The sequence below is a fragment of the Halyomorpha halys genome, unplaced genomic scaffold (assembly GCF_000696795.3).
Source record: "Halyomorpha halys isolate HHAL.00 unplaced genomic scaffold, Hhal_1.1 Scaffold200.1, whole genome shotgun sequence".
Lineage (NCBI taxonomy): Eukaryota > Metazoa > Arthropoda > Insecta > Hemiptera > Pentatomidae > Halyomorpha > Halyomorpha halys.
Genome location: NW_027105652.1, coordinates 1,218,877 through 1,236,004, shown reverse-complemented (window position 1 = coordinate 1,236,004; position 17,128 = coordinate 1,218,877). Strand labels below are relative to the sequence as shown.

General features: G+C 35.7%; 1 protein-coding gene across 1 annotated transcript in view; it reads left to right on the top strand.

Annotated features, from left to right (window-relative positions):
* Nucleotides 1-821: 821 nt before the first annotated feature.
* The window catches only part of LOC106679387 (opioid-binding protein/cell adhesion molecule homolog), a gene marked incomplete at its 3' end in the record, with an annotated part of 300,127 nt that continues 283,820 nt past the window's right edge, over nucleotides 822-17,128 (top strand). Inside the window, 4 exon segments of the mRNA XM_067052790.1 lie at nucleotides 822-1,090; nucleotides 1,272-1,478; nucleotides 1,992-2,164; nucleotides 3,780-3,920. Coding sequence (XP_066908891.1) covers nucleotides 822-1,090; nucleotides 1,272-1,478; nucleotides 1,992-2,164; nucleotides 3,780-3,920 — 790 coding nt within the window.

Below are 17,128 nucleotides of genomic sequence, written 5' to 3'. Positions count from 1 at the left end.
GTATTGGATCTGTGCATTACAATAAATTGCTAGCATTTTTGGGTCCACAAAAACCAGAGAGAGTCTATCACACGATGAACTCATTGATGCATTTAAAAAAATGCTTATTCCAAAAAAAAAGTGTAGCAGTAGCCCAGCACTATTTTCTAAATATTTTTCAAAGAGGTAGTGAAACATTTCAGAATTTGTTTCAAAACTGCAACAAGACTTTACGGAATGCGAACTGTCCGTAATATGTACAGCTGATAACTGCAAACAGGTTATATCTGTTTCTGAAATTTTTCTGAGAGCTCAGATCATTCGTGGTTACGCGATGAATGGCTACGTGAGCAAATTTTAAAGTCTAATGCTACAACATTCAATGCAATTTTAGAAAAACCTGTTGCTCTTGAAGCTGCTAAAATTGAAAGCACCAAACTTAACCAGCCATCATAACTTTAATGAACAAATGAGCGAGACAAATAAAATCAACAGTTTTTCAAAAATTCGTTCTAGGAATAGTTCGAGGAATCGTACAAATTCAAGATTATCTCAAAATAGAAATTATCCTCCCTACTATCGAGCTCTAGGCTTAGACAACCTCTGCATTAGATGTGGGCGAAGCAATCACATAATACAAGACTGCAGAGTGGATAAAGAAAAATTGAAATGTAGGTCTTGTTCAAAAATTGGCCATGCAAAATTCTGCATTTCAACTCTAATTCGAGAATCAAGAAATAAAACTGATTCGAGCACTACCAACACTCTCGAGGCAATGCCAAGACGCGTATGGCCCCACTTATGGTCTCAACAAGATCATTCCCATCGTCGACTTGTTTGAAATGGCCGAGAGTGACAAATATATAATTATAGTCCAACTCAATGGTAAGCCTCAAAAGTTCGAAGTCGATTCTGGGGCTAAATATTCGCTTCTGTCTGAACTTGAGTTCCAGCAGCTGAATTTGAATATACCTTTGCAAGCATCAAATATTCCTTTCCGATCATATTCGGGAAACATCATCCAGCCCAAAGGAAAAATTGTCGTGACGGTCGCTCGAGATTCTGGGCGAATTACACATCGTGCCAGCGGGATAAGAAGCGTTGCTAGGACGTAAATTGAATCGGAGTCTAGGTGTCGAACTTCAACAACTGGATACAGAGCAGAGAGACCATATTCCAGATTCCAATATCAATGCATTGCAATCAATTGAAGAAATAATTTCTAATTATTCGCCAATCTTTGAAGAAAAAGTTGGTTGCATTCCATGATTCCAAGTCTATCTTCAACTCAGGGAAGGAGTCAAGCCAGTTTTTACCAAGGGACGCAGCATTCCGTATGCCTTAAAACACCGAGTTGACAAGGAATTAGATGCTCTGATAGCAGACGGGATCATTTCACCAGTCCCCACGACAGATTGGGGCTCTAGTTTGGTCGTAATACCCAAACAAGATGGTGGTGTACGTCTTTGTGTTGATTACAAATGCAGAGTAAATGAACGGTTGGTTCAGGCGAGTCACCCCTTATTATTTGTACCTAAAAGTCAGCGATGATAGCAGTATGATACAGACAATTTCTACACAGAGGGACACTTTTCGTATGCATCGCTTTAGTTTTGGAATAAAAACAGCCCCTCAGAATTAAACCGAATATTGTCCCATATTCTAAAAGGGCGTCAGAATACAGAATCATATTTCGATGATATATTTGTACATAGTGAATCCATGGAGGAGTGCATTCGAAATCTTCAATTGTGTCTCCAGCGATTTTCTCAATATGACCTTCACTTGAACAAGAATAGGTGGTTGTTCTTAGAGGAAAAAATATAATATTTAGGACACATTGTAGAATACAATATACTGAGGAAATCTCTTATTAAGGTTGCAGCAATCCAAGATTTGCCAAGCCCGTCAAATATTGATGACGTCAGACGTTTCTAACAGTTAGTGACATTTTACTCGAGATTTGTGCCAGATTTTTCTACGATATCGTATCTTCTCCGGTGTTTGTTTAGAAAAGATAAACGTTGGTTATGGACGCCAAACTGTGAGGAGGCGTTCTTGAAAATCAAAGCTGAACATTGTGGCAATCGTGTTCTTATTCCATTTGACCCAGCATTGCCACCTGTTTTGATAACAGATGCTAGCCCGACAGGGATTGCCTCTGTCCTTAGCCACACAATAGAAGGTACGGAAAGACCGATAGCCTACGCATCAAGGCCACTTTCAGTTTCTGAGACCAATTATAGCCAGCTTAATCGAGAGGCACTTCCTATAATTTTCGGTGTAGTTAATTTCTATTATTATCTAGCTCAAGTCCAAGTGGGCCGAAATAAAAATCAGCAAGGATGCGCCTAGCAGTTTTTCAACTATCTATTTATTGGAAATAATTTTCGCTTGACATGGATACCCGCAAGTAATTGTCTCTTGACGCCTCCATTTTTCAGAGTGAGGAATTCCGCACTTACTGCACAGAAAATAGAATCTTCCAAAAGTAAATAGCACCGGGACATCCTGCTACAAATGGTCTAGCTGATCGTAACGTCCAAACTTTAAAAAACAGACTAAAGTTAGCTGCAAATGAGACTTGTCCCATTGAAGAAAAGATACAAAAAATACTTTCCGATACAGAGCAACACCTCTTGCTTGCGGAAAATCTCCAGCCGAAATGTATCTTCATCGCCAGATGAGAATCCGTTTAGATGCCATTTTCCCATACATGCCACAGACTTCAAAGATCTCTTCAAATTCCTGCAGGTCTTTCAAAGTGGCGGAGAGAACCCAAGTTCGATTGTATATAAACAATAGAAAAGTATGGCAATTTGGAGAAATACGAAGAAAATTGGGCACTCGTCATTATCAAGTTTTGTTGGATTCAGAAAGATCTATTAAATACTAAAATCAAAACTAATTTGTCTACAACACTTTGAAGGTCTATTGCTGGTCCCTACTTTATAAGCAATCTTGAAATTTGGGAAAGTCGATCCGCTATCTTGGACAACATCTTGACAAACGACTAACCTGGAATCCTCACACAAGACTGAAAAGACAGGAAACTGCACGTATATTCTGACTATTACAGCACTTACTAGACAAACGGTCTAAACTTCCAATTACAAAAAAACTGATCTACATGACAATAATAAGGACCATCTGGACATACGGAGTTGAGCTTTGGGGCTCCACTAAACCTTCGAACTCCTCTCGTATCCAATCCTTACAATCCAAAATCCTTCGTGAAATCCTCAATGCTTCTTACTTTGTTACAAATAAAACTATCCATAAAGACCCAGATGTTCCTTATGTAATCGATCTAGCCCGAACCCGATATCATTCCTTCCATTATAAACTCCTTAACCACCCATACCCACTAGTTTCTAAGCTTGTTTCCTCTTCCATTCCTGGTAATCCTCCGAGGCGCCTGAAAATAAGATGGCCTCGTGACCTAATATTGTTAAAATGTTTTTAGAGTACTACCAATGGGTAGTTTCTCTAAATGCTGTATCATACCATTATTATCTTACTTCAAATTTACTTGTTGTATTATATATACAGTTGTAAATGTCAATAAATAAAAAAAAATTAGATTACATCTGTTCTCGAAATAGATAGACGGTATATTTCCAGCCGATGCTGAAGCAAATTTTAGCTGCTATTGATTATTTTCTAACAAAGATTTAAATATGTCTTTTTAGTAGAGTTGTTGGTGTGATTAACAGCACACTAGTTTATGAAAGAATATATCCTTTTAGTTAAAAAAAAAAATTATTATACTTGCTCTACAAAAGATTATACTGTTTTAGGAGGCCAGAAGACGGAAGCCACCATCTTTCCTGTTGTAGACAATGGTCCAGTTATAAAGCCGCTATTCATCACTAAACCTGGAAACTTCAGTGCCGTACGTGGTGATACCGTCAGGCTTCCATGTCATGCTGTCAACATTGGTATGTTTTCTATTTTCTGTTTATATATTTCCTATATATATACTACGATATATAGCTGAATTATAGTAAAAAAAAAAGTTTATTTTGTAGTTCTGAATGTACACACGTTCCCCAGCTAACCAACAAAACACCAAAGTAATCCCTTAATATTTTCAGAGGATGATAACCTTATATAAAACCGCATTAAAAGCAAATATTTTACTTGAAAGCTTATATCTCTTGAGTACCACAAAGTCTTTAAAAGTATTTTAATGAGACAAAAATAAGACTGCAGTCAGTGTAAGAAATATTTTATGAGTTCTCAACACTGTTCATTGCTTGTGAGATGTTTAAGAAAATGAGGAACAGACCTGTTTAATATTAAACAAAATGAAATTACATTGAACATAGTTAGTTTTTTATCACACATTATTCTATTAAATTCTACTAAAATATTTAAAATCATCTGAAGTGTTGCTATGTTAAATTATATTATTTATAAACTCAGGACAAACAATTTATAATATATCTTATGGAATTGTAATGTATGTAGTCTTCAACAAACATCTATGAGGACTTCGTAAACTATGACCAATTATACGGTACATCTAAAAATGTGTATCTCCTACTGCCCATGAAGGGTCTTGAGTTCAATACTCGAACAGGATTTCTTGACCAATGGAGGAAAGGAGAGTAATTTGGCCAGAATCACGCTCAACCACCACACCCTCCCCTAAATTAAGAGTGCCCACTTTATAGAAGCTTGGTGTGCTCCAAGTGGATATCCTCGAAAAAACAGGCCGGTTTAATATTGAACAAGCTAAAATTACACTGAATATATTTAATTTATGTAATAAAAAATCATTTTTAATCATATAGATAACCCAAAATAAAACGACTTATTATGAAGTTATTAAATAAGTGACCTCTTGGTTATACTTTAACGCTAAAGTAATTTGACAGTTGATTAGATAGAATTATAAAATAGCTAAAAGATTTATTGCTATGTATCTGTCGTCGGAATGCCAGGGTAATCTCTGAAGGTAATTATCCAAAAATAAGTTAATTAATTACCCTGAATGCCAGAAATGGTACCCTGTACGTACCCTGAATGCCAGAAATGGTAAGGGAGGGGGATAAAAAAAAAACAAAAAAAAAACGTTGGTCATGAAAACATATTGAGCTCACTGGCGGGAGCGAGAGCTTCCATATGATGTCACTGCAACATTTCCATGCACCTTTACAGATTTCATGAGGGAGCATCCCCAAACACATACAAAGGTAAGGATCTTTTTCACAGTCAATATATCGATAATCTAAAATAATGGCGTGTTTTTAATATTTTAGTCAAGTTTATTTACCACCCGATTTATTTACTTTTTTAGGGATTATATAAGTTCAAAGTCCCTTGTTTACTATCATCTAATGTATTAAAATATACAACTCTACATATCATCGTATACGTTATAGAATTTACCAGTTCAAAGTACAATGTTTACACGATTATACGAAGAATATGGTGGCCTGACACAGCTAAGTCACGTGACTTAAAAGAGGGTGTGGCCATGTGACGAATCACGTGAGTGGTTAAGGTTATGTCGAGCTAAATTTCAATTTAAATCCCCCGCCATGGGTCACGTGAGCAAATACTAGCTTCCGATTGCTGCCTTATGATCACGTGACTTCAAGCGTGCCCGCACCCCCATTTTGTTGTTATGCTGTTTTAGAGACTAACGTGTTTGGCAGAGGCTGAGTGTACCCGGCCACCATTTTGTTTTGGAAAGACACCATTGTATTATGAGGGTCTCGCGTTATCCCCACCAACCATTGATGGATCAGGTACCCACTTTTATACTGCAACCAGGGCCTGAGTGTGCCCGGCCCCCATTTTCCCCCTGTTTGAGAGACTTACAGATTTGGCAGAGGCTGAGTGTTCCCGACTGCCATTTTGTTTTTGATCGCCACCATTTTATTATGAGGATCTCGCGTTACCCCCACCACCCATTGATAGATCAGGTACCCACTTTTATACTAAAACCAGGGGCTGAGTGTGCCCCGGCCGTCATTTTTCCCCTGTTTGAGAGACTTACAGATTTGGAAGAGCCTGAATGTACCCAGCCGCCATTTCATTATCAGTATATGAGGGGTTTTTAATTTAGTTTTAGCTTGACATAACCTAAAACACTCATAACCTCAGGTACCCTCTTTTATACTAAAACCAGGAGCTGTGTGTGCCCGACCGCCATTTTTTTAATGTTGTTTGAGAGGCTTACGGCTTTGGCAGAGACTGAGTGTACCCGGCCGTCATTTCGTTTTCCCTGCGACTTAAGATATATAGGCTTTAGGAAGTGGATGAGTGTGCCCGATCGCCGTTTTGTTTTTACTACAACTTAGGAGCCCTGAGGTTTTGATAGGTCCTGGGTCTGCCCGGATGCCGTTTTATTTTTATTTTGTTCACCACACCACCCATCAAAGGGCAAGATAACCACTTTTTATACTATAAACTTTCTCCGTCATTCTTATTTTCTTGCAATTTGAGTATTTACCCTCCACCATTTATCAAAGGTTGAGTGTACCCGGATGCCATTTTGTCTTTCGTTTGTCTATCTCCACCCCCTATTGATGGGTCAAATCCCCACTATAACCCCCCTGCGCCATTTCGTTTTTCCCTACGACTTAAGAGACTTAGGATTTAGGAAGCGGCTGAGTGTGCCCGACCGTCATTATATTTTTGGTCGTAATTTTGTATACCCCCACCACTTATCAAAGGACCTGATAACCACTTTTTATACAATAACCTTCCTATTGCCATTTTGTTTTTACTACAACTTAGGAAACCTGAGGTTTTGACATAGGCTGAGTGTGTCCCGCCGCCATTTTATTTTTCTGATGTTTCAAATATTTATGTATTTTCTTAGGGGCTAAGTGTGCCTGGACGCCATTTTGTCTTTCATTTGTTTATTCCCCACCACCCATTGATGGATCAGATACCCACTATAACCCCCCTCCAATATTTCGCTTTTCCCTGGGACTTAGGGGGCTTAGGCTTTAGGAAGTGGCTGAGTGTGCCCGACCGCCATTTTATTTTTCTGATGTTTCAAATATTTCTGGATTTTTATAGGGGCTAAGTGTGCCCGTACGCCATTTTATTTTTATTTGGTTCACCCCCACCAACCCCATCAAAGGTAATACCTGAAACATAAACACAGATATTGGACTCACTTTTTATCTTTATCAGTTATTTCTTTCGGTCGTAGTGAAGAAACTTAAAACCACTAATAAATTACATATAGTAGTAGGATAAGCGACGTCATTATTATAAGTTAATAGATTTTCCATATCTTATAAGTGCAAAAATAGTCGTGTTAATTATTTTTAATTTCCTTTTACCTTTTTTATCCTCTGCAACCTTTCCAGCTGTTACATAACCTTCATCAAGCCAATGGAATACTTACGTTATAGGCGCGGAGTGTGTTATAAATTGAAGAAATTATTTCATAGCTGTTATTGAATTCATCAATATCTTCACCGACATCTTAAAACTTATTGGGAGGAAAATTCTGAAATTTTATCATATCCTCTCTCTATTCCCTCTTGCGACCACTCATATAGTTTTAAATTATCAACTAAGTATAATATGATAACATAATTTTAATATGAAAATATTATTAATAACTACAATTTGACTTTGAACTAAGTATAACGGTAATTCTTAAAACACAAACACTGATATAGGGCTTGTTAATTCTCTCTTATCTGTTAATTTTTCCGGTGGAAGCAAAGAAACTTTGAACCAATACTTCATTACACATGATAGTAGGATATGTGACGTTATTATTATGAGCTAATAGAATTACCAGACTTGCTAATCTTTCGTATCTTGTTATATTTTCGATGATTGGAAATTTTGAACCTCCTGAAAACATTGAAACAATGTAGGATTGTATTTAAAGATTTCATTAAACCGTTATTGAAAAATAAACCTGAACTTTGCCCTAATTCTAATCCTAATGCAGCCTACCTGAACTATCTTAATCCTATTCCCTAACTCTAATTTATTATTTATTTCCGGTACCTTATTCCTTTCATCATTAAATGAATGTAGGTATTTTTCTGATTTCCGTATGTATATACGAATATTATTCGTTGGAGAGCAGAACTTACGTCATTGGTCACATGACCCATAGCGCTAATTTTGAATTTAAATTTAAATATTATTTAGGAAGCTTCTATTTCAACACCTAGACGCCCTTCATTACGTACAATACGTTACCCAACCACTCTCTTACCAGGTTCCCTCACACCTTTCAAATCATCAACTGATTAAATTTTCTGTAACCTTCCTAATTTTTACCTTTAGCTACCGATTTTTTATTTTTTTACATTTTCAGTAACCTTCTCAATGTTAACATATTTGTTGATTGACACCAATCTTTTTGAAGGGTAAATTAACTAATTAATCGTATAAAACCTTACACCTTCATTTTTTCACCCAACAACATAAGAAACTTAAGGCTTTGTAGGAGTGAAGTGTACCATACCGCCATTTTGTGTTTCTTATGCCACCCATGTATTTTTTTTTTGTTTTCAAGCCACCATTTTATTTCCCTAATATTTAGTTTGATCTAATAATCTTTAAAAAATATACAATAGAGTAGAATTTGTTAATCCTCTCCATCTTTTAATTCTTTCGATGAAAGTAAACTTTGAACTATTAATACTACATTATCTTCTCAAATTTTACATTTTCCTCTAATTTCCTAATAATTTATATTTTTTTAAACTTAATTTTATTTTTATAATGTTTACCTACATACATAAAGAATGTTTGGATTTTCTGTTCTCTTCTTAATGTTCTCCTTTACCAATCTATTCGTTTACCTTTCTTCTAACCGTTATTTTTTACTCATAAGTTATATCATTACTTCTTCGTTTTAAAATTTTTGTAACATTCTAAATGTTCACTATTACCTTAAACTTCGCGATATTTACATATTCTGCACATATTCGTGGGCTCAGTGTACACGATCTCCATTTGTTTTTTTGTTTTTTTATCAGTCCTGTCACGGTACTTTGTTGGAGTATGGTCATAGTATTCAATGTATCAACAATATAAGAAAAGAGCGGTAGTAATACTCACAATTTCCCCTTTCTCCCCCCCACTCTTTCTCTACATATAATTCCTAAAATGTAAACAAAAGGATGGCGGTGATCCAAAGGAATACGATCGCGAGACCCTCGTAATAAAAAAGAAACGAAAAAATTCAAAATGACGGTCGAGCATACTCAGCTGCTAGCTAACAAAATGGCCGTGAATGAGAAAAGGACGATAGCAAGATCCTCGTAATAAATTAATGGCAAAAACAAAAAATCAAAATGGCGGTCTGGCACATTCAGTCTCTGTCAAAACCTAAAGTTTCTCAAGTCGCAGCAACAAAAATGGCGGTCGAGCACACTCAGCCACTTCCTAAAGCACAAGTCCCCTAAGTCGCAGGGAAAAGCGAAATGTTGGAGGATGGGTTATTGTGGGTATCTGACCCATCAATGGGTGGTGAGGGATAAATAAATGAAAGACAAAATGGCGTCCAGGCAGACTTAGCCCCTATGAAAATTAACAAATATTTGAAACATCAGAAAAATAAAATGGCGACCGGGCACACTCAGCCACTTTCTAAAGCCTAAGCCCCCTAAGTCGCAGGGAAAAGCGAAATGTTGGAGGATGGGTTATAGTGGGTATCTGACCCATCAATGGGTGGTGAGGGATAAACAAATGAAAGACAAAATGGCGTCCAGGCACACTTAGCCCCTATGAAAATTAACAAATATTTGAAACACCAGAAAAATAAAATGGCGACCGGGCACACTCAGCCACTTCCTAAAGCCTAAGCCCCCTAAGTCGCAGGGAAAAGCGAAATGTTGGAGGAAGGGTTATAGTGGGTATCTGACCCATCAATGGGTGGTGAGGGATAAACAAATGAAAGACAAAATGGCGTCCAGGCATACTCAGGCTCTATCAAAACCTCAGGGCTCCTAAGTTGTAGTAAAAACAAAACGGCGATCGAGCACACTCATCCACTTCCTAAAGCCTATGTATCTTAAGTCGCAGGGAAAACGAAATGACGGCTTGGTACACTCAGCCTCTGTCAAAGCCGTAATCCTCTCAAACAACATAAAAAACAAAATGGCGGTCGGACACACTCAGCTCCTGGTTTTAGTATAAAAGTGGGTACGTGAGGTTATGAGTGGTTTAGGTTATGTCAAGCTAAAATTAAATTTAAATCCCCTCATATACTGATAATGAAATGGCGGCCGGGTGCATTCAGCCTCTGCCAAATCTGTAAGTCTCTCAAACAGGGGGAAATGGTGGCCGGGCACACTCAGGCCCTGGTTGCAGTATAAAAGTGGGTACCTGGTCCATCAATGGGTGGTGGGGATAACGCGAGACCCTCATAATACAATGGTGTCTTTCCAAAACAAAATGGTGGCCGGGTACACTCAGCCTCTGCCAAACACGCAAGTCTCTAAAACAGCATAAGAACAAAATGGTGGTGTGGGCACACTTGCAGACACGTCATCATAAGGCAGCAATCGGAAGCTAGTATTTGCTCACGTGACCCATGGGGGGGATTTAAATTGAAATTTAGCTCGACATAACCTCTTTTATGTCACGTGACTTAGTTGTGTCAGGCCACCATATTGTTCGTATAATCGTGTAAACAATGTACTTTGAACTGGTAAATCCTTTTTTCCTTTTTTTGTATTAATTTTTTTCTTAGTTTAATATCATAAAAAAATTTTTTTCTATCGATTTTTTTTTTTTCCTTATTTGATATTTTTAAGAGTTATAATCTGTTATATTCTGTTTTTTATATGTTACCACTGTTTGAAACATTATATTACCTTTAAATTTCAAGAAGATATTAAAAAATAAATATCCTATTTTATGCTTTAGTTAAAAAATAAATAACACGACTATTCGAACATTTTTAACATTTGGCAATTCTATTATCTGATAATAATGACGTCACATATGCTACTCCTATAAGTAATTTATTAGTGGTTCAAAGTTTCTTCACTTCGACCGAAAGATTTAACTGATGAAGATGATAATCGAGACCAACATCGGTGTTTATGTTTTAGATATTGCACGTTCAAAATGCAATCCTTAAAGAATTAAATGATGCTTTGTTGATATCCGCTGAAGAAACTAAAATAGAAAGTATTATTATTTCTCTCTCTCAAAGTCGAAAGTATTAAAAGATAAAAGAGATTAAAAAGTCCTACATAGTAACAGATATATTTATCTCTCAGTTTGTTTATGATTTAGGGATTAAACAAGTTCAAAGTCCCTTGTTTAAATTCATCGAAAGGATGATAAGATAAAGGTCCTACATATCAGTGTTTATATTTTAGGTTTAACCAGTATGAAAAGAAAAAGGTCGCGAGACCCTAGCAATAAAAATGGCGGCGAACAAAAATAAGAGGATTGTGAAACCCTCCTAATAAACAAGCTGCGAACAAAAAGAAGAGGATGCGAGACCCACTTAATAAATTGGCGGCGTTAAAAATACAACAAAATGGAGGCCGAGTACACGCCACTAAACCCGTAGGTCACGTGACAAATATGGCGGTGAAGGAAAAGAAGAGGATCGCAGGACCCTCATTAGTAAAATGGCGGCGAACGAAAAGAAGAGGATAGCAAGATCCTTATACATAAAATGGTGGCCGGGTACATTCAGCCTCTACCAAACCCGTAAGTCACGTGATCAATATAGTGGTGCAGGAACAGAAGAGGATCGCCGGATCCTCCATAGTAACAGATCTATTTATCTCTGTTTGTTTATGTTTGAGACATTATACAAGCTCACATTTTACATTTATCGAAGGGATTAGAAGATAAAGGTCTACATACCAGTGTTTATATTTTAGGTTTAACCATTTATTATTCAGTTAACAAATTATTCACATTATTTACACTAAAAGCTTTAAAAAAAAAGGAATAAGGTTCAAAGTCGAAATTATTAAAAGGTAAGAGAGATTAAAAAGTCCAATTTAGTAACAGATTTATTTATCTCTAAGTTTGTTTATGCCGAGAATCGCAATAAAATGGTAACGAACGAAAAGAAAAGGACCGTGATACACTTGAAAACGAAAATGGTGGCTAATGAAAAGAAGAAGATTGCGAGACCCTCATAATAAAATGGTCGTGTGGAAAATACAAAATGGCGGCAGGGCAGACTTGGCCTCCACCAAACCCGTAAGTCTCTCAAACGATATAAAAGCAAAATGGCGGCCATGCACACTATGGCACTTCTAAAACCCTCAATCTCTCAAGTTGCAAGAAAATCTCAAGCGCACGGAGGTTATAATATAAGAAGTGGGTACCTAGTCCTTCGATGGGTGGTGGGGTAAACAAAATAAAAATAAAATGACGTCCGGGCACACTCAGCCCCTGGTGACGGTCACGTGACTTAAAAGATCGCGTGGCCTAATGATTATGTGAGTGGTTATGTTGAACTAAATTTGAATTTTAATCGTCTGCCAGGGGGTCACGTGACCAAATACTAGTCTCTGATTGGATGCCTAATGATCACGTGACCGACCACGTGAGTGGTTAAGGGTAGGTCGAAGTAAAAATTTAAATTCAAATCCCCCTCCTAATAGGTCACGTGATTAGTGTAGTCAGTGGTTAAGGTAGGCTCGAGGCTAGGGTCCAAAGTCCAAGGTTACGTGAGTGTTTAAGGTAGGGTCGAGGCTAGGATCCAAAGTCCAAAAAGGCTCATTGCCCTGGTCCAGAACCGGTGTTTTATCCGTACTAATAAACCTTTTAAATATTTTATTAACTTTTTTTAGTGCACTAGAACAAAAATAACCTCAATTTAAAATTAAACCAGCAGATACATTATTTCTAACAAGAAAAAAATAAATATTTAACATGAACAGATGGAAATTTGTTATAGGATGGTCTCATGTTAATTTTACAAGAAAAATGATGGATTATCAACTTATTTCGTTTTATCTACTTATAAATAAATTCGTTACCTAGAATTTCATACTGATTTAAGTGGCATGTTTAATAACTTAATTATAACAATGTTTAATATCAAGGAAATATTGTCAGCATTATTATTATTATTGCCATTTTATTTTCTTGGCCTGATTTTCGTAAAGAAGAAGAAGTACAGTTGTACTGGTAGAAGTATAACAGAAAAGTTTTTAGTATTGTTTTAGTAAGCAGGAACGCGTAAATGTACTTCTGCTGCTAGTAAAACTCTTAATAATTTTTTCATCAGTTGTAATCGGTACAGACGGTTGGTAACTGCTCTAAGCTGAGAACTGCTTTTTGTTAGGTAATTCGAATTTTCATATTTGTTTAGGATCTTTTTAAAATTTCTTAATTTTGTATTTGAATTTTTCTAATACTTGTAATACTAGCCTTGTGTAAGTTTAGTAGCTTGAAACATCACAATCATTTGGATAATTTAAAACTCTTAACAATTGAATGAATAGTTAAAAAAATTCCACAATTATAACCATTTCCCAAGGTATGCTGATTTTTATGTTGTTTTCTATTTACAGTTATTGAAGTTATCAATTTTCAACGTTATATTCAATTTTAATATATTCTTTGAATTTTGTAATTTAAAATTAGCTTCATTAAAAACGTTAGCCGAATTGGATTTCTCATCAATCTTCAGTTGTATTATCAATTATGAAGTCTGTGATGTCATTGATCTTTCAGTCATATACAAATGTTATCCAGTTAGCACAGTAGATTAATCTTACCATATTTTAGTAGAATAAAAAATACAATAAAAGTACAATTGGATCATGAAAAACAATGAAGAAATTTGAAGAAAAGGAAGGGTGAAATACATCCAATATGGATTGTTCAGAATCAAAGAAGAAATGCGACAGTACTGAGTACAAAGCCTTACCGAGATGAAAGAAAAGAACAAAGGAATCCAGAGAAAGAGGAAATATCAATTTACAGCGGACGTGAGTGGCTGAGGAAAACGATAGTCCTGTACGATTGAAAATAATAGAACGAAATTTCCTAATATTTTTATGATCAATTATCAGTTCCTTTTTTTTTTACGAAACATTTTTTCAAAACCACCCAAAGGAGTAATCCTATATTAATGCAGCAATACAAATAGTACAAAAACGCAAACAAATTTAAAAGTAAAGAAGCGAACTGCCCTATCTTGTTTATTATAGTACCATATTGGCTCCTTAAATGTACTACGGATTCGTGCGTTTACGCGTGAGGTTACGTGTGAGGAGATAGAGGTGAAAAACTGTTCTATCATAAAAAAATCAGATGTTCTATAAATTATCAAAAAATAAGGGGTTAGAAAGAAAAAACATTCTAGGAAAATGTGAAGTACATTAAGTTTGCAACAAAAGTGATTGATTACTATTTTTTTTTTTTTTGAGAATAAAGTTTCTGAGACGTAAAGGAAACAAAGATTATCTCAATCAAATTAGATATCTGACTCTAACATTGGATTGCATACTATTTTTTTTCTAAATAAAGTAGTTTTTAGGATACAGCACCAATGTTTTTTTTTTTTTTTATAACAAACAATTTTCTAAAATTTTACAGCCAATGTCAAGGTATGTGATTAATAAACTCTATTAGTCCTCCTACTCCATATAAAATCATAAAAACTACATGGTTTCTGAAAAAAAATGTAGGAATTTAAATTTACTTTTATCTCAAATAAAACTCAAATTTAATTTCAAACAACCTAATAAAAAGTTTTTAACATAATCAATAACTGATGAAACACAAACTTTTGATCTCATTTAACCACCTCCTCCAAAAACCGGACTTCCATGTATATAATTCACACAAGCACTCTGTTAGTTTTTTAATGTTGAGGTTAGATAGCTTATTTAACTGAACTATATTGTTATTAATTTCGAATGAAAAACAAAAGTGTAATAAAAAAAATCGGAATTTTGACATATTGCTATTGATTATTTTTATCACTTTTCATTATTGAAATTGGGAAAAAAAATAAATAAATAACGAAAAAATCTTGAAAATACGTTTCCCTTTATGTGGGACGGACACCAGGAATCCAATTTTCTGCGCGGATATCAAACCTTTCCTTTGTGATCCGACCTATAAGGGCCAGAGAGGGACGGAAAATTAAATTTTTCAACTTGCATGGGATCTTATTAAACAGATTTTCTGTGTCCATGAGTACTCTAATTGAATTAAGCTACCTTCGATTTATTTTCCTCACAACTATTTTCTTTTTAGAATAAATGAAAATTAAAATGAACCGAACATTATCAGAGTATTCTTTTTTAACTGAAATTAAAAACTAAAACTAGCATACAAAAATTCTGTTGAATTGTACTTAAATGTAAAATTAAGCGTTTTTATGATTTTTTTAGGCGTATTTAGAGATAGTTTGTGATTTTTCAGGCGTCATTTAAAATGAGTTATAGGAAATATTGTCTGAAAATCAACACGATTTTTTTTTATTTAAGTGTTTCGAACAGTTGGGCTATTTACACTGGATTTTAGAGGTTAGTAGATTACAATTGACATGTTCACAGTGAATTGGCAAGTAAAAATTACAAAGTGAGAAAGTTACAAATTTACAATTACAATTGCAATTTTTTTTAAAAATATCTTTATTGAAATTTACAACTGTATATTACATAATACATTTAATAAATATGATCTTAGTTAAAATGGAGTGTTACAGGCGAGTAGAGCAACTACCCATTGGTAGCACTCTAATGACATTTTACATCAGCTGGTCTCCTGGCCATCTTCTTTTCAGGCACCTCGGCTGATTGTCAGAAATGGAAGAGGAAGCAAGAAAATGCTAGAAAATAGGGGGTTTGAGTGGTTTGGGAGTTTATAATGGAAGGAGTGATATCTGGTTCGGGCTAGATCGGTTACATAGGGAACATTAAGGTCTCTATGTATGATTTTATTTGTGACAAAGTAAGTAGCATTGAGGATTTTACGAAGGATTTTAGATTGTAAGGATTGAATACGTGAGGAATTCGAAGGTTTAGTGGAGCCCCAAAGCTCAACTTCGAATGTGCAGATTGGCCTAGTTTCAGTCATGTAGATCAGTCTTTTGTATTGTGTTAGAAACCTTTAGACTAGTAAGTGCTGTAATTGTCGAAATCGACGTGCAGTTTCCTGTCTTTTCTGTTTTGTGTGAGGATTCCAGGTTAATCCTTTGTCCAAAGTAGCGGATATGTTCGACAGGGGTAAGAGTTATATTATTAAATGAAATAGGCGTTTCAAAATGAGTTTTTCTAAGATTTTGCCCATGATCGATAATCGAGAGATAGGGCAATAAGATGATGGGTATTCTGGAGACTTTTGGGGTTTGGGGATCATTTTAACTATAGATAATTTTCAGGGGTCAGGAAAATATGTGGAACGGAGTACGGCGTTATATGTGTAGGTGAGGAATAGGATGGCTTTCCGAGGAAGAAGTTTTAGAATGTGGGATGTTATTAGGTCGTATCCAGGAGCTTTGCGGGTAAGTAATCTTTGAATGATACTAGACATTTCAGAAGGATGAAATGATTTAGGTGGGAGGGTCATTTGGAGCGGAATATTTAGTTCTGCTCCAATACGTTCAAGGTGAATTGGGTTAAGTATATGGAATAAAGGTTTTAGAGAGGTGTTGTCCGAATGTCTGTGATTTTTCTGCGTCAGTTCAGTTTCCCACATTTCACGCACTTAGCCTGGTGATGGCAATAGGCCTTTGTTTTCCCTAGGTTTTGACATCTGGTGCTCTGGAATATTATAGGTTTTTGTCTGGGCTCCTCAAATTTAACGGTTGAATAAACTAGCCTTGTAACCTGAATTATTTCGAGATTATTTCGGGCTGGCTCTAAATCGACAAAGAATAATAGCAGTGGGTATTTTTCGGTGGGGTGAATAACGCACGATATATTTCTTATATTGTGGCGAATTTCTTCTAGGCCTGATTTGAAAGCATCTGTTGGAGGAGATGAATGAAGACCCCTTAAAACCACTCTTTATGCCTTCTCTTGTTTTAACTGGTAGTCATGAAAGTCGTGTTTTTTTTTTTGGTCAAATAATTGACCAGATTTTTGTAATGTTCCTTAGTTGTTGTGTTGATCTTTATGTCTCTAACTTGTGAAAAACATCTGAAGTTTGGCTGTTCGATCAAGTTAGCAATTTCTTCATCGAACGAAATGTAGTTTTCAATACT